Raw genomic sequence first — 22,824 nt, 5'->3', positions numbered from 1 at the left:
ATTGCCATCTAAGTGAGCCTTTTAAGAAATATATATCACACCTTAAAATCTTAAGATGATTTGCCCTTTCTCTCCTTTAAAGAAGTATAACTTAGGGGTGCCTAGGTGGCTCAGTGGGTTGGGCCTCTGCCTTCGGCTCAGGTCATGATCTCAAGGTCCTGGGATTGAGCCCCGCATCGGGCTCTCTGCTCAGCAGGGAGCCTGCTTCCTCCACTCTCTCTGTCTGCCTACTTGTGATCTCTATCTAATGAATTGATAGAATCTAAAAAAAAAAAAAAAAAAGAAGTATAACTTAGCCCCTTGCATCCTCTCCATCCACATGTAAGGACATTCTACCCTGTTTTAGACACTCTGGCCAGAATCTTTACTCAGACTCTGGTCTATACTTTTTATTAGTATAGATTTAGAGCAATTATATCAAATAGGACAAATTCTCCATCATTCCAGTTTTCCCCCCCAAATTAGCTATTCTCAACTATGTGTATTCTATATGTCTGTATTCTTTTTTTTTTTTAGGATTTTATTTATTTATTTGATAGAGATCACAAGTAGGCAGAGAGGCAGGCAGAGAGAGAGGAGGAAGCAGGCTCCCTGCTGAGCAGAAAGCCCAATGCAGGGCTCAATCCCAGGACTCTGGGATCATGACCTGAGCCGAAGGCAGAGGCTTTAACCCACTGAGCCACCCAGGCACACCTCTATATGTCTGTATTCTTAATATTATATATATATATATTCTCAACTGTATGTCCTTCCAGGTAAATTTTAGAATCACTTTGCCAAATTCCATCTACCATTCTCTAAAACCAATAAATAAGTCAAGCAGAGAAAATCAATTATCATATGGTTTCACTTACTTGTGGAACATAAGGAATAACATGGAGGACATTAGGAGAAGGAAAGGAAAAGGGAGGGGGGGGAAATCTGAGGGGGAGATGAACCATGAGAGACTGTGGACTCTGAGAAACAAACTGAGACTTATAGAGGGGAGGGGGGATGGGGCAATGGAGGAGCCTGATGGTTGGTATTGAGGAGGGCACATATTGCATGGAGCACTGGGTGTTATATGTAAACAATGAATCTTGGAACACTACATCAAAAACTAATGATGTATTATTGTATGGTGACTAACATAACACAATAAAAAAATTAAAAATAATAAAAAATTAAAAATAAAAAAATAAAACCAATAAATTCAAGTGACATTGACTATAGCAAAATCTATCTCTTGAGACATAGACTGTCTTTTAACCCAATATGAGAGTCATTTTTATGTTTCTGATTCAATTATTCTCTACATTGCAACCGCCTTCTCAAGACCCTTCCTACTCTGTTTTTAATTCTGTTCTTTCATCCTGAAATGGGGAGAGATCTACTGTCTAAGAGGGATTAGTGTTCACTGTTACCTCTCACCATCCATTTGTTCATAGACAACTTCTCCTTCCCTGATCTGAGAGTTCTGCGAGGTCTCAGAGATTTCCACTAGGAGAGTTCTGACTTGAAGGCAAGTTGGTGAGGTCCCTACTGCAGGTCAGCTGCATTACAAGTGATACTCGCTTTTGGTCCAAATGAGTCAGATGTAATCTGCAATTTTTGGTTCAACTGTAGAACTTGAAAGACTGCACCACTCCTCATGCCCTTAATTTTGTTTTCTCTTATATATTTATAAGCCCCAGAATACAATTTATCATCCAAATTCCTCTCTGAACCACATCACATATTGGGAATTTTAGGCTGAACAAAGGTAAAGAGGAAAAATATGATGAGGCCAAACAACCAGCTCTTAAACTCTGGCTGGCTCAGACCACACTCTTGTGGTTTAGAGACATTTTTAATTTTTGTTAGTCCAATGTTTCCCAGAGTGTAATACATTTGCCACAGGTAGCCATAGGTGGAAAAATAATAATTTTGTTATTTTAGTAGCTGTATATCATTTTAATTGTAGTATTTAAAAAATGATTTTCCATTGTGAAGTAATATAAAAATTTCCTTTTTGAATAAAATGAGAGTTCAAGATGAAGTAAAAATTTTACTTATTTTCTAAGGGGCCTTCCAGACTGTTCTATGTCAGGAGTAGAATACATTTAGCCTAAGAATATGTATCTCGTCCCATATCTGCCAATGATAAAAATAATAAAAACTGCCTCCAGAGTAGTGGAGATGCATGCTTAGCATGGCACTGTTGTTAGGGTCGGTTTTGTATTTCATTGGTATTTAAGATGAACTTGGGAGGGACCACTTTGATGGAGTAGCAGCCATGGTCTCCTTTCACTCCATCCAGATGCTAACCTTATCCCTTTCTTAAATCTTGACCAGGAAAAATCTAAATGTCCTTAGACAGTAAATAGGAAGTATTATGTACTTGACCATTGCTACAAGTAGTATAGTGAAGTGATTAAGAGTAAACTCTACAAAGGCAGAGTGCCTAGGTCTGAATCCCAGCCCAGTGAATACTTGCTAAATGGCCTTGGGAAAAATCAATCTCTGTGTGCCTCAGTTTCCTCATCTATAAAATGGGGATTCTGTAAAATTGGGATGTAATAGAATCTACTTCATTGGATTTTATGGGTATTAAATGAGTTAATGCATATAAAATCCTGAGAACAGTACCTCTTCTATAATAATTGTTCACAGCTATTGAGTATCTTATACATATCAAGCACTATGAAAAATGTTTTATATATATTTCATTCATCGAAAAGAACATTTTTCCTATGTCCAAAATGTAATTGAAGCTGATTTTAGAGAACCACATAAAAACATAATGGCCCACTTATTTTCTGTAAATGAAACTTACTTTTGCTTTAAAGCTGCTCTTAGAGCATCTTTCTGTCCCATGGTGTACCGAGAAATAAAGATGTCATTTGCTGCAAAATTAAAACATGAAACATACTTCAGATTCCTAAAGATTTGTTAAATCTTAGTAAGCTATCCCAAACAGCTTTTTAAACTAATAAGAGAATGGTTAGGAATTCAGCAATAAGATTTCTCAATTTTTAAAAAATGCAAAGAACTGGGGCACCTGGGTGGCTCAGTAATTTAAGCATCCAATTCTTTTTTTTTTTTTTAAGACTTTTATTTATTTATTTGACAGAGATCACAAGTAGGCAGAGAGGCAGGCAGAGAGAGAAAGGAGGAAGCAAGCTCCCTGCGGAGCAGAGAGCCCAATGTGGGGCTCGATCCTAGCACCCTGGGATCATGACCTGAGCCGAAGGCAGAGGCTTTAACCCACTGAGCCACCCAGGTGCCCCGTTAAGCATCCAATTCTTGATTTTAGCTCAGATTATGATCTCAACGTTGTGAGACTGAGCCCTGTGACAGGTTCTGCACTGGGCACAGAGCCTGCCTGAGGTTCTCACTCTCCCTCTCTCCCTTCCCCTTCTCCCCCTTATAAAAAAAAGTGCAAGGAGCAAATTAAATGAATGCATAATAATAGTAATAACCCTAGACAATAGGGGAAAAAATGTATCAAAAATACCTGGGGATAAATTGGAGACATTCTGCCTCAAACTTGAAAGAGAAAACTGCTTAGATAAAAATAAAGCTACATAGAAAAAAGTCACTAAGGGGCGCCTGGGTGGCTCAGTGGGTTAAAGCCTCTGCCTTCGGCTCAGGTCATGATCCCAGGGTCTTGGGATTCAGCCCTGTATCAGGCTCTCTGCTCAGCGGGGAGCCTGCTTCCCCGTCTCTCTCTCTGCCTACTTGTGATCTCTGTCTGTCAAATAAATAAAATCTTTAAAAGAAAAAAAGAAAAAAGTCACTAAATATTTCCTCAAAGCATATTTTTAACTTATTATCTTACAAAAGACTACTCAAAACTTGAATTCAGAGTTTATAAATTTTTTTTAATAAATACTTAAGACCAAACTTATGCAACAGGTTAGTAATAATAAAATTACCTTTATGACTATAAACCTTTTTCTGGTTTTTAAAGATTCCATTAATAGCTTATTAAGATGAAACAATCAAAATAATCAGAAAAAATAATAAGTCTTTTAAATTAAGGTCTTTAAAAAAAATCAATGAATGTCTTAAAACGTAAAAATATAAAATCCTATCCTTACAAAGAAAATCCTGACACATAAAACGTAAATGAACCACAAAGGCATGCTAAGTGAAATAAGACAATAATAAAACTAGATAGACTTGGGGGGAAATGGAGAGTTAGTAGTTAATGAGTACAGAGTTTTAAATGGAGAAGATGAAAAAAGTCTGGAAACGGATGGTGGTGATAACTGCATAAGGGGAATATACCTAATGCTACAGAACTATCACTTAGAGTGATAAATTTCATTGTGTATATTTCATCGCAGTTAAAAAAAAAAAATCTACCTTTTTACCTTTTTGTTTGTTGCTATCTTCCAGTTTCTCCAAAGGCGACCCTTGCACTGCAACATCCTTAGAAAAATCCTTCGGGATATGAAAGGAAAAATGAAAGGCTAGAAAACCTTTATGATTTATTACTTACCAAGTACCATTTACTAGCTAAGAGACAGGAGGGCAGGATCGTGTGTTTTTATACCCTCGATTCCCAGAACCACCATAATGCTTGGGTACCTCGAAGGTCAAGGATTTGTTGAATGAGTAAATAAACAAGTAAGTACTGTGGTCCTAAAATTCAGACTCAGATCTCAATTTGCCACTTCTAGCAGAGAGAGACATGTAACAATTAAGTTGCTACAGTTTAATGTGAAAATCTGATTCATTTTGAGTCAAATGGAGTGCATGAGGATGGCCAACACAAGGTACATCACGAATTAATCACTGTGTTCTTTATCCCTGAGCTCAAAATGTAGTCTCAGAAGGCTTCTCCACAAGCAAACAGCTTTCTGTTCACATATGTAACCCTAGACTTCATTTCTACGATTATATTCAGTGCTAAGACATCCTGACGTTTTAAGTACTAGGTTCATTCAACATTGCTCTTCCCGTTCCTTAGACACATCAATTTTTTTTTTCCTGCTAAGTCAGAAAAGGGTAAAGAGAAAATCATAAAAGGAAGGTGATCAGGCTATCTCCTGACAAACAACTGTTAACTTTCTAAAAATAGTCAATGAGGCTAACAATATAATAGAATGCATTTGGGACGTTAATACAAAGACCTCCTACAAATGAGTAAGAAAAAGTATAGCATAGAAATATGTAAGTCACAAAAGAATAAAGATGGCAATATACATGGAAAAAATTTCCCCCTCGGTAATAATAAAATAAAGACAAAATAAAATGAGATGCTTTCTTTACCTATCAAAATGGCAAAGTTTCGTGGTTTTGTTTTTTGGGTTTGTTGGTGGTTTTTTTTTTTTTTTTTTTTTTGGTCTAATTCTGATGTCTTGTATTGGTAAAGCTAAGAGAAAATAATACCACTAATTCTATTCATGATCTTGCGGAAGAACATATATTGATACAGTCTTTCCAGAGGTAATTTGTATAATAGCATATCCATCTGGGAAATTATTTAGAGAATAGAATTCAAATACCATTAATCATTAAATAAGGCATACTCAAAAAAGAAACAAAAACACCAACCCAAAGGCTAAGCATTTACAGAGGGACCAAGTACAGCACATAATTATACATTTTTATTGTGAATTTTTTGCAAAGTTGATAAGTAGACAGTTTTAATTTCATTCTTAGTTTACCAGCTTCAATTTTCAAGATATTATATTATGAAACTCTCTTCTTTAAAGACTTGTTAAATTGACAATCTATAGTGATAGTGGTCAAAATCTAATTAGATTGCATGAACAAAATGTATTGATCATCAAATATTTTCAGCATTATAAAGGTCAAGATGAGAATTTCATGGTATTTCTTAAAGACCCCTCAAAAAAACCACACAAAAGACCTTACAATTGTTTGGATAACATATAATCATACCTCACTTTTTAAAAATAATGTTGTTACTATTTCTTTACCTTTACCTAACAGTATATTAAATCTCCGGTCTAGAACCCCATTTCCTTAGGTAACAGCAGAGCTTGTTTTCTGTTCCAATATTTCTCTCAGTGTTCAACATCTTAGTAATGAGTATTTTTGATTTTATGGAAGAATTTTTGTTTAATGTCTCAAATACTATTTAAGTCACAATTGGATATAAAACATTTCTCTGGGTAAGTGAAATTTAAGCAAAAACAAGGCCTGTTGCTCATCAAACATAATTTAGGAACACATTACTCAACAATACTGAAAAGCTTAACGTGAACATAATTAAGAATTCTTTTGCTTACCCTTTCTGGCCCAGTAGAATTTGCTAATGGAGGCTGCTGATAAGTTCTAGTCAAGTCTGCTGAACCTAACAAAACAAAGGAATCAATTTTAGTGACTTTAAAACCAGAACCATATTTTTGGAAACTGTATAGGCTTGACTCAAGAACTATAAACTCAGTATTAACGCTAAGCCTAAATTGGAAGCCATTTTTCATGCAAAGAACTTAAACTGTAATTAGAATGTATCCTGATGAAGTTTTTACAGCTGATATTTTGGAAAGTAAGGATCAGTACTGACAATCAAGTGAGATAAATGTTTTAAAATATAGCATTACAATGTTGGATTTGGACATACTATGGTTAGAATTTGCCAGGAATAAAATATGTACATGATGTAAAAGCAGGCCTTTATTATGCCACAGCTCCCCCAAAAGCAGCACTATAAATGCATTTTTTGTTTTTGCACATATATTCATTAATTTGATCCTTATGATCATCAATGAAATGGGCAAAGCATATGTTTTCTTCATTTTCACTGGAGAGACAAGTTAAGTGAGTTGGAAAATGGAAGCCATCAAAAGGCAGAAGTTATGCTTTTCTACTATGCCAAACTGAGTAACACCAACCAAACAGAAGGTAGAGCATTTGGTAAAAACCTCTACTAATGAACAGTAAACACATCACACTAGTTAGTACGTCCACCATAGATGTGAACAAGAACAATGTGCAAAAACCACACAAAGAATAAGCACAGAAGTGTTTCATTCATTCCACCTATTGGATATGTTTCAATTAGACTGATTGTACTAGCCATTTTCCCAGAGAAAGGGCTCAGCTTTCAAACACCTACTAAGACTAGATGTATCTTATGTTTGAGAATTTAAACATTAAAAATCCCCTAAATTTTGAAACGCAAAAAAGAAATGAAAATAAAGACTAAAGATTTACAAAAGTGAAAGCTATTTGGAGTCACATACCACGTAACGTTCCATTCAAGCTAGCCTCGGTTCTAACAGGAAGACGTTTATTTGCAGACAACGCTGGAGGAACACAGGGCAACTCATCTTTCAGCAAAGCCAAATTATCTCCCTGATTTGGAGAAACTACCTCACGAAGTCTCCTCGCTGGTATTTTAACCCTTTTTTTCTTTTCCGGGCTAAACTCAGAGCCTTTCATATTATTGGTAACAAAACTAGTCCCACAGTTCTGAAAAGAAGATTTCTTCTGGGTCCATAAAACTTCAGAACAAAATTTTCACCGCTTTGAGGACTTGGGGGAGAAGGAACGAGGGAGGAGTATGATAAAGAAAATGTGAATTTCAAGTGATTTTAAAACATACAGTCATCAACCTTTAAATAAAACAACGTCTAAACACTATCCGCAAAGCTAGAAATTTCAGTTTGGTATTTAATCCAGGATTAGAGACAACTAGAACATCATATTTACCCATTAATCCCACTCAGTTCATTAATGCACACGCCCGTGAATCTGAGAGTGGGGATGACAAGAGAATGGCCGCATGAGCAACAATAACCAAACAACAGAGAGCACTTCCAAAGCCAAGAGCTGGCAGTGCAAAACCAAACAGATGTGCAGGCGAGGTTAACATCTGTTGAGAAGCGGGAGTCAAGCAGGTAAAACTGAAATGCTTAAAAAAAAAAAAGCTTAATAACTTTTGAGAATTCATTAATAACTAAAATAGTTATTTAAAAGTTATTAATAACTATAAGCTTAAGAAGCTTAATAACTTTCTTCAGCCAAAGAGTCTTACACACCCCTCCAGATGCAAACATCGGACACCTAAATTCACCCCTCTGCGTCTCCCGAATGCTCCACAACCCGGCAGTCACAGGTGTAATCTGACAACAGCTTCAGTTGCCCGCGAGTCAACACCCACTTCTCTTTAAGTCGGCCCTTGAGACACAACACGCATGCGCGCCAAGAAAATCATCCAAAACACCCAACCAAAAAGCTGACCGCCCTCTGGTGTACCTCCATCCCTCTCCGGGTGGAAACAAACTCACAACGTAAAAGGTTTAAAAGGTGCAGATTTGATTTTATTTTTTTAAAGCAGTACATTGCCCCACCAGACTTAAACACTGAATAAAACTGGAGGTTCTCATCGGAGACCCGCACAGGTCCCGGCTTAACTGACAATACCACTCCTGTTGACTAGGGACTGTTTACAGTGCAGCTCCTGGAGACCGTTAGGGACCTGGGATTAAGTAAATTAGTTTTACAAAAACTCTCGACAGATTCGGGTAGTTGTTGGTGTGGAAGTCAGGAATAGAAAGCACTGAGTAAGTATACAATTACAAAACTTAATCCGTAGAGAATTTTAGAATTCACTGGAGATAGCGGCTTTTCCTCCAGAGTTCCCTGCTTTGTAACGAATCCGCGTCTTAAAGTCTAAGGGCTATTTGACATCGCCTCTCCCACGTGTTCTCTCCCATCCAGCGACTGCGGCGCCCTCCCTGACCCAGACCCTCCGCCCCTAGAATCGACTGGCAGCGCAGCCCCCAACCTCGCACTGGTGTCGGATGCGAGAGCCTGTGCTCAAGTATGGTCTCTTTTCTCTGCCCTTAGAATCTCGGGTTCCCAGGCGGAGGGCACCAGGCTACTCTGGGGAAGGTGGCGGGATCTCTGGAGGAGGCCGCCGCGTGTACGTGGGACTTGGGGGGTGGGGGGTGCCGAGGCTGGCAGGGCGTCCCCAGAGCGGGTTTGGGCGCTGCCCGGGGACCATATCACTGGGGCGAGGGTCGGAATTTGAAACTCTGAGCCACCCCCAATCCGGGTTTCGGGAGTCGGGGTCTTGTTTTGGAACAGAGTTAAATTTAAAGCATCCACGCAGTGACCTTGAGCTGACGGACAGGAGACCCTCCTTTAACTGAAAAATCTTCTCTAAACAGAATATCATGATCCCGCACCCCTAACCTTATTCGCTAATTTTTGAGGACACACTATTTAGACGTTTCCCTTTACGCATTACGAAAGGTTTTTTAAAAATTAAAGCAAAAAAAAGTAATCTGCTGTAAAAGTTAAATAGTTTATTTCTGCATCTCATCTATTTTCATAGAAAAAAAAATCTTTGAATTAAAAGGGACCTTAGGGGCTCCGCTTTGGAGAACCTTTTGATTATTCTTGATACATTTCTGTAATTTTTTGTCATTATTTCTTATGCCAGTTACAGTTCTGTCTTCGTTATGGGGCTCTTAGGTACCTGTTTGTTCACAATTTGTTTTATAATGTAAGTGAGTTAAAAGATAACAATGTCAGAGACTTTGAAGATGACTTAACTCCCTTATTTTGTAGCTGAAACTTAAATATGAAAGAAAAAATGACCTTCCCTCTGTATCTCTAAGGTGTGAGGGTAGGCAAAGAAGTGTATTAAAATGACTTGAATAAATTATTTGATTTGGATCTTACAAACCCCTTTCATATCAGACTTGGGGTTAAAACCCAAGTAATCTTGCCCCCATCTAGTCCAGTGCTCATAGGCTCACCTTTCAGGCCTGGAAGCCGTGCTTTAAACCCCAAAGCAATAATCTTTCAAAAGTATTTTTTGCCTGGTTAGTAGTTCGCTGAGTTGGGGTTGCCAGTTAATCAGACATAACTTACTAAACCTGCTGCAACTCTAAACCAAAGGGATATATGGCAGAGCCCCATTTTTGTATTGATCAGACAAGTTCAGATCAATTTAGACATCTGAACTGTCAAAGACAATGATAGCACTGAAACAAAAAATATGGCTCACAAAATTTTCTTACATTTCTTTTGTGTTGTTAACATCTTTATTTACTTCCTCTTTGCCACTCTCATATCTCCATACATACATATGTAAATAGATAGACTTTTTTTTGCTGAGGGGTTTGCAAGTAAGCTTCAGACATGACCTTTAGCCCTAATTTCTTCAGCATGTATTTCCTTAAGACCAGTCTATTACATAGCCACAATAAGATTATCACACCTAATAAGGTAACTTTCAGATTTCTCCAGTTATCCCAAAAATGTTTTATTTTTAACTCAGAAACATTTTTTTTTTGGTTCAAGGTCCAAAGTTCACACATTGTTTGGTTGTCATGACTCTTTAGTCATTTAATCTAGAACAGCCTTCTACCCCTTTTCTTTATGACTTTAACTTTTTAAAAAGACTAGTAGTTGTCTTACAAATTGTCCCACATTGTGGATTTTTCTAGTTATTCCCTCAGGATCAGAATCAGATCAAACATTTTTGGCAAGAATACTACATAGTCAATACTGTATCTTTATTGGTTATTGTGGGGACTGCCAGATCTTTCCAATGTGAAGGGACTGTTTTCCTTTGGTGATAAGTAACCTATGGAGATACTTTGCGACCATGGATATATCCTGTTCCCCAACTACCTTTCACCCAGTAGTTTTACCATTCATTCATGATCCTTGCCTGAATCACAAGACTACCAATTTTCAGTACCAGTCATGCAGAGACTAGGGTCAGTTGTTGTGATAATGGCCCAGGACATCAGAAGAATCACTTATTGTAAACTAAGTTTGAACAGAATTAGAAATTTTGCTCCAGACATGGTACAAATCTGCATATGATCCAAAAAAGAAATAGAGGACATCTCCCCTGACATCCTAGTCCTTTGGTTGTTTTGTTTTGTTTTTAGAAATTTCTGGGAATTGTTTGTCCTTGTGTGTTTACCTGAACATACTACCTGGAAAGATTGGGATGTTAAGTACTTATTAATACATATAACACATATGCTAAGGAATTGTAACCTCAGAATAGATTGAGGAAACTAATTTCACTTATTGAAAACAATTTAGCCAACAGAAGTTTAGATTTAATCAAACAGACTTAGAGCTTGAAGAGGCCTCAGCAGTCATATTGTAATCCCCTCATTTTTCAGGTAAGAAATCAGTCATTGGAGACATTCAGGCAAAGGTTGGACAACTAATTTTCCGAACAGAAGGAAACTCATGCATCAGAAAAGGTTTGAATTGATGGCTGATAAGATTTCTCTTTACTCTTTTTTTTTCTTTTAAAGATTTTATTTATTTATTTGACAGAGATCACAAGTAGGCAGAGAGAGAGGACAAAACAGGCTCCCTGCTGAGCAGAGAGCCCGATGCGGGGCTCAATCCCAGGACCCTGGGATCATGACCTGAGCCAAAAGCAGTGGCTTAACCCACTGAGCCACCCAGGCGCCCTGATTTCTCTTTACTCTTAAGTTCCCTAGTTTTATTATATATTTTGTTTGACAGAAAAATAACTTAGCATTGTTAGCATTCTCAAGACCTAAGCCAGAGATTCTAGAAACTTTCTTATCCCTTCCTTCCCTCTGCAGGTTTCACAGATATAACCATAAGGTAACCTCTGATAGGATATTTGTTTCCACAGTAACAAACATTTGCTTTAATAACTGAAAACTAGGACTGATTCAAAGAAGCCACATTGCTTCTACCTGTTTTCACCATCAGGTGGTTTGTGTGGCTGTTGGACTTTGTCAGTCAGCACAGTTTAGTATTAAATAACTAAAATAGAATGCCTCAAGACTTGGAAGACCCCAAACTAGCAACTAAAAATGAAAATCATTCCCTCAATCATCTCCAGAATTTTCTAGGGATAAGTACCTATAATTAAGTATACCATAATCTTGATATTGTCGACTGCAGAGAAGAGTTTTGGAGACCTAGGCGCGCTTGAGAAAACTGACTGTTAGCTCTTAGTTCAGTTATAGGTCTGGGAAGATAATTGAAAAAATACATATGTATAATTGAATGACTAGAGAAAAGAAAATCATAATGTTAACATAGGGGTATTGAATAGAACTATTTCTCTTTTATTTTCCAATTCTAAAGAAATAGATTACTCATAATATGATAAACTTTAAAGGAAGTGATATATACTGTTAATGACCGTATATTAAAAATAATAACTGAGAAAATAATTATTTTTTTAGAGATTTTATTTATCCATTTATTTGAGAGAGAGGGAGAGCATGCACACAAGCGGGGATAGAGGCAGAGAGAGAGAGAGAATCTGAAGCATACTCTATGCTTAGCATGGAGCCAGATAGAGGGCTCAATATCATGACTCCGAGATGACAACCTGAGCCCAAACCAAGAGTCCCAACACTCAACTGACTGAGCCACCAGGCGCCCCTCCCCCAAGAAAACAATTTTTAAATAAGATTCACACCAAGAACATTTAGGGCACTCCTCATCTATGTGTTGTCAAAGACTTCCCAATAACAACCATCATTTGTCACCATGAATTGTATACCAAGGGGCAAGTGGGGTAGAGTCAACACAGTTTGACCAGCTCTGAAACTTAACATTAAAGATTTCATACCTTCCACCTTTCTGAAGTCCAGTTAAAAAGTGATTATATATGATTTTTAACCTGAAGAAATAAAAGGATAGGAATAGGAAAAAGAATATTTTGACATCACAATCAGTGAATATGCAAATTTCTAAGGTTCTTATAAGTAAGAAAATCAGATCCGTTTTTGGTTTTGGTGTCAGGTGTAGAAACACCAGTGTCCTGAAGTACAGTGAATGTGCTATACAATTCAACAATTCAAAAGGTTCATGATCTTACGGATGAACTTCTGTCATTTCACTTAGAGGCTTATTGTTCTGTAATGTGTGTTTTATTGCCCTTGTATTTATTTTATTTTTACTTATTTAAATTCAGCTAATTAACATATAATGTATTATTTGTTTCAGGGGTACAGGACTCTGATTCATCAGTCTTATATAATACCCAGTGCTCATTACAACACATACCCTCCCCAATGTCCGTCACCCAGTTACATCCCTCCACCCCTTTCCCCCTAGCAACCCTCAGTTTGTTTCCTATGATTAAGAATCTCCTGTGGTTTGTCTCCATCTCTGGTCTTGTCTTGTTTTTTTCCCTCTCTTCCCCTCTGATCCTCTGCCTTGTTTCTTAAATTCCAGTGAGATCATATGATAATTACCTTTCTCTAATTGACTTATTTTGCTTAGCATAATGCTCTCTAGTTCAATCCACGTCGTTGCAGATGGCAAGATTTCATTTCTTTTGATGTCTGCATAGTATTCCATTGTATATATATACACCACATCTTTTTCCACTCATCTGTCGATGGACATCTAGGCTGTTTCCATAGTTTAGCTATTGTCGACATTGCTGCTGTAAACATTGGGGTGCAGGTGCCCCTTCAGATCACTGCATTTGTATCTTTAGGGTAATTGCCCTTATATATATTTTTAAGTTCCCACAAAACAGTGTTTCATTTAACACCTATTTTGACAAAAGTTATCTTACCAGTTCTTGTATCTTTTCAGGCTGTTTTCTGAGTGAGAAGCCAAAAGAACTCTAGTCCAGAGCATTTGCTAAAACTTAGTACACTGCCCACTGAATCTTACTCTTTAGCAGGTATTAGACAGCTGGACAACTTCATTTTTTTTAATATTAAACTTTTTGAGATTGTTATAAATTCCATCCAGTAGTAGGGGAAAATGCAGACACACCTTGTGCCCCTTTACTCAGTTTTCCACAATGGTAACATATTACAAAACATCACACAGTATCACAACCCAGATGTTGATGATACAGTCAAGATATAGAATGTGTCCATTATAGAAGTCTTTCATTTTGCCTTTTTATAGCAATACTCCCTTCCCTCCTACCTATATCTATCCCCTCCTTAACCCCTGGCAATCACTAATATTCTCCATTTCTTTAATTTTGTCATTTCATGAATGTTAATATAAATTATATAGTGTATAACCTTTTCGAATTGGCTTTTTTCACTCAGCATAATTCTCTAGGGATTTGTCCAGTTTTTGTGCATCAGTAACTCATTCCTTTTTATTGCTGAGAAGTAACTCCATGGTACTGGTGTACCAGTTTAACCATTCACCTACTGAGGAACATTTGGGTTGTTTCCAGTTTTTGACTGTTACAAAGAAAGTTTCCATATACATTCAGGTACAGGATTTTGTGTGACCATGGGTTTTCATTTCTCTGTGATAAATGCCAAGGAATACAGTTACTGGGTCATATGGTAGTTGTATGTTTAATTTTCTAAGACACTGCCCAACTGTTTGCTGGAATAGGAATTACTACTAGGAATATCTGAGTGATCCAGTTTTTCCACATACTCACGAGCATTTGGGGTTGTCACTATAAATTGTAATAATTTTATGTTTTACATTTAAGTTCATGATCCATCTTGAGTTAATTTTTATATAAGCCATATATAAATAAGAGACTTAGTTTGAGGTTAAATTTTTTCTTTTGGATGTATAGTTGTTCTAGTACCAGTTGTTGAAAAGTCTATATCCTTCACTTCATTGCTTTTGCCCCTTTACTAAAAATCAGTTGGGCATATTTGTGTGACTCTAATTCTGGGCTCTTTGTTCTGTTCCATTGGTCTGTGTGTCTGCTACTCCACCATAACACATGATACTGATTACTGTAGCTGTGTAATAAGTCTTAAAATCAGATAGATGTATTTCTCCCATTTTGTTAAATTTTTTTTAATTTAGCTATTTTAGTCTCTTTACTTTCTAATAAAAATTTTAAAATAATCTCATCTATATTTATAAGAAACCTTCTTGGGACCTTGATAGGAATTGCATTAAGCCTGTCTATGTTAATTTTCAGGAAATGGACATCTATACTATGTTGAATTTTCCAATCCATGAACACAGTATGTCTCTCCATTTATTTAGGTCTTTGATTTTTTTTTCATCAGTATTTTGTAGTTCTCAGCTTACAAGTCTTGTACATACTTTGTTTGGTTTACCCCTAAGTTTTTCTTAAGTGACCGGGTTTTTTTGTTTTTTTAAATTTTTTATTTTTTATTAACATATAATGTATTATTAGCCCGAGGGGTACAGGTCTGTTTCTTAAGTGATTTTTAATGGTGTACTTTTCATTGTCCGAGTGTTTACTGCCAAGTACATAGAGACAGAAATTGATTTTTGCATGTTTATCTTGTATCCTGTGACTTTCCTGAACTTATTAGTTCTAAGTTTCTTTGTAGATCCCTTGGGATTTTCTTTTTCACAATTAAGTCATTTTATTTTGTCAATTTTATTTTCTTCCATAACAGTCTGTATGTCTTACTTCCTTACTTCCTTTTCTTGCTTTACTGCACTGGGTAGAACTTCAGCAGTATTATTAAGAGTGGTAAGAGCAGATACCCTGCCTTGCTCACAGTCTTAGGGGAAAATATTTAGTCTTTCACCATTAATTATAGTTTTTTGTAGATGCTCATTATCAAGTTATCAAGTCATTATCAAGTTCTCGTTTCTTTATTTTTTTTAGAGAGTTCTTATCATGAATGGGTGTTGAATTTGTCAAATCTCTTTCTGCATCAATTGATAGGATCTCGTGATTTTTCTCCAAATACTGAACCAGTCTTGGAGTAAACTCTGCTCTGGAGTAAACTCCACTTACTTAATGCGTATAATTATTTTTATATATTGCTGAATTACATTTGCTATTATTTTGTCAAGGATTTTTATGTCTGTTTTATGAGGATATTTTTCTGTAATTTTCTTTTGTGTATTATGGTTTTGATATTTAGATAATAATAAACTCATGAATAAGTTGTTAGATTTCTATATATGGAGTCGTTTGTTGTGCTATTATCCTTTTGATGTCTGTAGGGTCTATGGTAATATATCCTGTTTCATTCCTTATAATGATAATGTGATTTCTTTTTTTATTACTCTTGCTAGAGATTTGTCTGTTATAATCTTCTCAAAGAACCAGCTTGTTTTACTGACTTTTGTTGCACTTGTTTTCATTTTCATTAACTTCTGCTCTTTATTATTTCCTTCCTTCTACATGCTTTGGGTTTATTCTGTTCTTTTTCTAGGTTCTTGAAGTGAAAGTTTAGAGTGTGGATTTGAGACCTTAACTTTTCTCAATTATATGCATTTATTTGTCAGTTTTCCTCTTGGCTCAGATTAAACTGTGTCCCACAAATTTTGATGTGTTGTATTTGCAGTCTCATTCAGTTCAATGATTTTTTTTTCTTTGAGATTTCCTCTTTGACCCATGGATTATTTAGAAGTAATGTATTTCCCAAGTGTTTGGAGATTTTCCTGTTATCTTTTCGTTACTGATTTCCAGTTTGATTCTGTTGTGATCAGAGAAGACATTCTGTATAATTTCAATTCTTTTAAATTTGTTGAGTCTAGTTTTATGGCCCAGGATATATGGTTTATCCAGGTCTGTGCTCCATGGGCACTTGATAAAAATATGTATTCTGTACTGTTAGGTAAAATGTTTTATAAATGTGGATTGTGGGTTGATATATCCTTGTAAATTTTCTGTCTAGTTCTGTTGATTGTTGAAAGAGGAAAGTTGAAGTCCCCAACTATATCCTTCTCTTTTTCCTTTAAGTTTTACTCTGTATTTTGCCACTCTCTTGTTTGGTGCATACACATTTAGGATTGCTCTGTTTTCTTGGTAGATTAATCCTTAAAGTCCCTTTCTGTCTTATAATTTCCTTTGCTCTGAAGGCTACTTTGTCTGATATTAATATATCCACTATTTTCTTTTGAATGTTTGCATGACAGATTTTTTTCTATCCTTTTATTTTCAACCTGTATCATTATATTTGAAGTAAATTTCTTAGAGACAGCATATAATTGGCAATGTTTTTTAATCCATTCTACCAGTCTCTTTTAAATGATTATTGAGACCACTTATATTTAGTGTAATTGTTTACTAAGGCTTAAATTTTTTTGAAGATTTTTATATACTTATGAGAGAGAGAGAGTACACGTGAGCCCAGAGCTGGGGTAAAACGAGAGGGAGAAGCAGGCACCCCGCTGAGCAGGGAGCCCAGTGTGGGGCTTGATCCCAGGACCCCGAGATCACGACCTGAGCCAAAGGCAGGCACTCAACTGACAGAGCCACCCAGGGACCCCAGGGTTTAAATTTGCTATTTTTTTATTTTCTCTTCTGTTTTTCTCTTTTTCTTGCCTTTCTGTGGATTACATGAATATATGTTGACATTTCATTTTGATTTATCTATATAGTATTTTTGAGTATGTCTCCTTATATATCCTTTTTAATGATTGCTGTAGGTACTACATGATATTTACATACCTGATTACGGTCTAATGGTGTCAGCACCAGTTTCAGTGATACACCTACCTCCCTTTGCCTTTACCATATTTACTAATATACATTTAAATTGACCTTAGACAGTTTTATAATTTTTGCTTGAACTGTCAAACAGTTTAGGACACTTCAGAAGAAAAGTGTATTGTACTTATTCATATTTTTTATTACTCTGTTTTTCCTCCTCCTTGATGTTCTAAGTCTCCTATTATCGTTTCCTTTCTGTTTAGAACTTAATTCTTCTTTAAGGATAGGTCAGGTGACAACAAATTCTAGTTTCCTCCATTTGAAAATGTCTTGATTTCCCCTTCATTCCTGAAGTGTATTTTTTCTAGATACAGGCACTGGGTTGACTAATGTCATCCTAATTGTTTTCCCCTATATGTAAGATGTCACTTTTTCACTTGCTACCCTCAAAATTTTTGTCTTTAGTTTTTTAGATGCTTGGCTGTGCTGTATGTTGATATAGATTCCTTTGTGTTTATACTCTGGCACTCATTCAGCTTCTCTTGGATCTATATAAATTTATCTTTTTTGCCAAATTTGGGAAGTTTTTAGCCATCATTTCTTCTAGTACTTTTACATCCCTGCTCTTTTCTCTTCTTCCAGGACTCTGTTGAAACAACTGTTTGATCTTTTGTTACATTCATATAGGGTCCTGGTACTCTGTTCCTTTTTTTTTTTCATTATAGTTTTCTGTTATTCAGATTGGTTAATTCTCTTTTCTATCCTCTGGTTTGCTGACTACTTCCTCTATCCTTCATTCTGCTTCATTCTGTTCAGTTTGTTTTGGTTATTTTTCACTTCTTAAGATTTCCATTTGGTTCTTATAATATTGTGTTTGTTTCAGGCCTATTCATAACTGCTCATTGTGGTATTTTTTATAATAACCATTTTAAAATCATTGTCAGATAATTCTGAATCTGGCATCTCAGTATTGGATATATATAGTCTTTTTTTCATTCAGTTTGAGATTTTCTTAGCTTGTGGTATGATGACCAATTTTTTTATGTAACTTAGACATTTTGCATACTGTATTATGAGGCTCTAGATCTTGGTAAACCTTCTTCTCTAGCCGGCTCCTTTTGCCACTGCTCCATTAGCAGAAGTAGGGGAGGGGGCATGCTGCCTCATTACTACTAGATGTAGGAAAGAAGTGCAGGGGCCCTGACTCTGTCACTTAAGGTGTATGGAGGTGGTGTGCTCCTCGGTACTGCTGGGCAAGGGTAGGAGTTATGGCTCTCCAGCAGGCCTCCACTGGTATCACCCTGGCTCGGAGGGACTAGAGTGCCTCATTACTGCTCCCCACATGGTCTCCACTGACACTGGAAGACGGTACAATGAGCTAATTAACATGGGACAGTAATGCAAGCCTTGAATCTCAAAGAGGCCTCCTTTGATACAGCCCAGAGGGGAGAGAGAAGGGTACCTCATTACTGCCATTGAGGTAGAAGTCCAGGTTCCTCGTGTTGTTTCCACTGACACTTGTTGGGGAGCCGTCATTAAAGCCCAGTAAGGATGAAAGTTCTTGCTTCCTAATCTCCCTTCTGTGAAGTTTGGGGGACTAAGTGCCTCATTACCGCTTAGTGAGGGTGGAAATCTAGGCTCCTCAGTTGGCTTATGGTGATGTGGTGGATGGGGGATGCAAGCCACAGTGTTTTTGTTTGCCCCTGGAGTATACAGTTTTTGTTTAAAAGTTTTCTATCTTACAGGCTTCCCCTTTCCTGGCCCTTTGGCTAGAGAGGGCCAGCTTTGGGGAGATGGGGAGTTTTGACTGTGCCCATTGGCATTTGCAGATTGCTGGCTTCTTCAGCTCCAACTCTGTGATAGAGGAAACAAAAAAGAGAGAAATTCCCCACTGTTTTGTTTCTCAGGTCCCAAAGGCCCTGGCCAATATACTTTCTTTTCTCCACCTTTTAGAGTCTTGTGTTTGTTTTATATGTCATGTCCAGGGTTTTTAGTTGTACTTAGTTTGAAGGATAGGGAAAAACACATCTCTTGCTCCATCCTTCCAGAAGCACAAGTCCTAAACTGCATTGTATAATATGGACTCTTCTGTCTCTTTGACTGGTTGGTGGTGGGGTTTTTTTGTTTTTTAAGATTTTATTTATTTATTTGACAGAGAGGTATCACAAGTAAGCAGAGAGGCAGGCAGAGAGAGCAGGGGAAGCAGACTGCTTGCCGAGCAGAAAGCCTGATGCGGGGCTTCATCCCAGGACCCTGGGATCATGACCTGAGCCAAAGGCAGAGAGGCTTTAACCCACTGAGCCACCCAGGCGCCCCTGGTTGGTGGTATTTTATAACAACACAGCAATACTTGAAAAATTGTGACCTTCGGTTAACTGTTGGTATTTTTCAGGTATTTTATATGGAAAAAACATAGGCAGTTGACCCTTGAACAATAGCACAGGTTTGAACTACACTGGTCCACTTATATGCAGATGTTTTTATAGTACTTTACTATTAATGTCTTTTCCTTTTGTTTTGTTTTGTTTTGTTTTGTTTTGAAAGAGAGTACATGTGTTAGGGTGGGCCAAGGAGGGGTAGAGGGAGAGAGAATCTTAAGCAGACTCCCTGCTGAGCATGGAGCTCCATGTAGGGCCTGATCCCACAGTGCCATGAGATCATGAGATCATGATCTGAGCCAGAATCACAAGTCTGAGCTTAATGGACTGAGCCATGCAGGTGTTCCATGTGGATGATGTTTTTTAACAATTAATAGAAACTTTGTATTTATGTAGAGATAGTAAAAGAATCATTATTATCATCAGAGGTCAAAGTTACATTAGCAACCAGTGGAATAGTTAAGATTAAGTACTTGCAGGAAGACACCAGAGATCTCTTGGTTTCCTTTAAAACTCTACTAGGAACGAGGCTTTAAGAAGTAACCTTGCAAGGTAACACAGCAAGCTGTTTTAAAACTGGAGATTTGGATAGCAGGGGCTTTTGGGTCCACTAGCCAGCATTAAAAAATCTAATTCTGTAAATGGTAGGGTTCTTCATTGCCATTAAGGACCTGGGGTATTGTGGAGGGAGGGGGATATAATTATATACTCCATTAGAAATTTATAAAATGAGAGCAATAATTTCAGGTAAACTTTGTTTCAGTTCTTTTCATAAACTGTTCTTGTTTTAATTACCTAACTCTTTAGCTAGCCTAAAAATATTTGTTCACAGACTGACAAACTTTTTCTTAATCTTTAAATCAGGTGACTAATAAACATACCTTTAGAATATGGCTGCACAAATACCAGAATCTGATCAGATAAAACAGGTAAGGTATTACAATTAACAAAAAAGAATTTTGCAAAAAAATTGAAGGCATAACTGGGTGCAACCATGTTAGTTAGTGATCTCACAAAATAACTTCATATTTCATTTCTAGAAATGGATTTTAAGTGATATGAAACATTTATTTTTCAAATAATTTGACAGATATCCAGGAACAAATAAATATTCAACTAGAAAACTGGACTATCTTTTGGTAGATCATACCATACATGTCTGTTTATGCCCATTTAAGTTAGTGAGAGTAACTGTTGATTTCAAGTATTACAGGGTATTTTCCTCAGATATAAAACACCAGTAATTAAAGTTTCAAAACATGTTTGTTTTAAAAAACCGAATATTAAAGAATGTTCTGATTTATTTGTAGTTTAAGGAGTTTCTTGGAACCTACAATAAACTTACAGAAACCTGCTTTTTGGATTGTGTTAAAGACTTCACAACAAGAGAAGTGAAACCTGAAGAGGTATGAAAATTGTGCCCAGCCCACTAAAAATTCTCCAAGTTTGTCATAGAAAATAGAAATGGGATGCCTCTAACTATTTCCCTTGTTCCTAGTTACTACAGGAATTTGGGTTGCTTAATATGTTCCATTGCTCAGAGGAACTGAAGCAGTCTGGGACCCATGGCATTGAATTTAATGATCCCAAATTTAATATGATAGTCTTTCATATATATATATATATATATATATACACACACTGTAGCATGGCAGAATTTTTTTTTTAATTTTTTAAAAGATTTTATTTATTTTTCAGAGAGAGAACAAGCAGAGGGAGAGGGAGAAGCAGACTCCCTACTGAACAGGGAGCCCGATGTAGGGCTCGATCCCAGGACCCCGGGATCATGACCTGAGCTGAAGGCAGACACTTAACGGACTGAGCCACCCAGGCGCCTCCCCACCTTTTTTTATTTTTATTTTTTTTTTAAATAAGATGCCTAGGGCTTGCTGAATTACTGTTCCATAGCAGAGATTCTTACTAATTAGCTTTCAGTCAAGATGGCCTGGCTAGAGAATCTTGATAACGGCTCTTCTGTCTGACCCTGACAACTCTTGTTAATTTTGGAAAAAGCAGAGCTTGAATATGGTGGCTCATATTGCATAGGTGGACTCCGCAAACTCAATCCTATGAGAAATCTTAATTTTTGATATCCTCATCAAAACATTTATATTGGCTAAAAGTGACATAAACTTCCTCCAGTGTCAGATGTTGATCATCATTCATGCCAAGAACATATAACCGGCAATCAACAAGTCCTTGTTAAATAAGTGACAAAGCTTAAAATATTCTCGTTAAAGTATAATATTCTCATTAAAGTGTAATTCTCATTAAAAAGAAATGTTGAAATTTAAGAATGTGCAGAATGGAGTTTCTCATTTAAAAGGAACAGACTTACTCCTGGGCCTACGTTTTAACAATCAGAATGAGGGATGGAAAAATCAGGACATACCATTGTTTTTAGTGCTTACAAACTGATAGACATTCAGTATATATTAATTCTTGTAAATGGATAAAACTAACAATTGAAAGTTATGATCACTTGCTACTCATTCATACCATTTAGTTCTTATATATTCAAAGAAAAGTACCCCGTGGTTGTTCATTTAGAATATGTGCACCTTTTAAAAATTAACATTTCTGTGTTGCTTCTTGGATCTTCTCTATTTCTAGACCACCTGTTCCGAACACTGCTTACAGAAATATTTAAAAATGACACAGAGAATATCCATGAGATTTCAGGAGTATCATATTCAGCAGAATGAAGCCCTGGCAGCCAAAGCAGGACTTCTTGGCCAACCACGATAGAGAAGTCCTGATGGATGGACTTTTGATGAAAGATTGGAAGCAGTGGTTGTGATGGAAATGAGGATTCATCTTGATAGAATGCCAGGAAAGCAGTAGCCACCCTATTAAACTGTCAGTCATGACTTTGGCAAATGGAAACAACTGGAGAAACAAAATTGCTGTTTACTGAGAATAATCAATATAGAAGGTCTTATTGTTCAATGAAAATAATAAGATGCAACACTTGTTGAGGCCTTAAGATTCAGCAGCTTGGTAATTTCATTAGAAAAATAAACCATTGTTTCTTCAATTTTGACTGTTAATTTTAAAGCAAAATATGTGTTCAATCATGTATGAGATAGAAACAGTTTTTTATTACTAAAAGTAAAATAAATGGAAATATCACTGAACAGTTGTTTATACTATATATAT

General features: G+C 36.6%; 2 protein-coding genes across 2 annotated transcripts in view; one reads left to right on the top strand and one right to left on the bottom strand.

The window, feature by feature from the left end:
- Window positions 1–8,085, bottom strand: part of KIAA0586 — a 132,700-nt gene extending 124,615 nt beyond the window's left edge. The window contains exons 1-6 of the mRNA XM_080807340.1: window positions 7,980–8,085; window positions 7,651–7,692; window positions 7,182–7,473; window positions 6,225–6,289; window positions 4,338–4,407; window positions 2,795–2,864 (exon numbers count right to left, since the gene is read on the bottom strand). Coding sequence (XP_080663466.1) covers window positions 2,795–2,864; window positions 4,338–4,407; window positions 6,225–6,289; window positions 7,182–7,380 — 404 coding nt within the window. The 5' untranslated portion in view covers window positions 7,381–7,473; window positions 7,651–7,692; window positions 7,980–8,085. The remainder of the gene's footprint in view (window positions 1–2,794; window positions 2,865–4,337; window positions 4,408–6,224; window positions 6,290–7,181; window positions 7,474–7,650; window positions 7,693–7,979) is intronic.
- A 547-nt stretch (window positions 8,086–8,632) lies between these two features.
- On the top strand, window positions 8,633–22,802 carry TIMM9 (translocase of inner mitochondrial membrane 9). Its single transcript, XM_080807339.1, has 5 exons — window positions 8,633–8,764; window positions 11,097–11,180; window positions 20,530–20,594; window positions 20,976–21,071; window positions 22,279–22,802. The coding sequence occupies exons 3-5, from the start codon at window positions 20,556–20,558 to the stop codon at window positions 22,411–22,413; spliced, it is 270 nt and encodes an 89-aa protein (XP_080663465.1). The 5' UTR covers window positions 8,633–8,764; window positions 11,097–11,180; window positions 20,530–20,555; the 3' UTR covers window positions 22,414–22,802.
- Window positions 22,803–22,824: the final 22 nt, after the last annotated feature.

This window comes from Martes martes (genome assembly GCF_963455335.1).
Source record: "Martes martes genome assembly, chromosome: 7".
NCBI classification, from domain to species: Eukaryota; Metazoa; Chordata; class Mammalia; order Carnivora; family Mustelidae; genus Martes; species Martes martes.
Note: the sequence above shows the minus strand (reverse complement) of the source record. Positions and strands in the feature narration are given on the sequence as shown.

Coding starts and splice junctions, on each gene's coding strand:
- TIMM9 (XM_080807339.1), top strand. CDS start 20,556: ATGGCTGCACAAATACCAGAATCTGATCAGATAAAACAG. Junction 20,595..20,975: donor AATCTGATCAGATAAAACAG/GTAAGGTATTAC, acceptor ATTTATTTGTAG/TTTAAGGAGTTTCTTGGAAC. Junction 21,072..22,278: donor GAGAAGTGAAACCTGAAGAG/GTATGAAAATTG, acceptor CTCTATTTCTAG/ACCACCTGTTCCGAACACTG.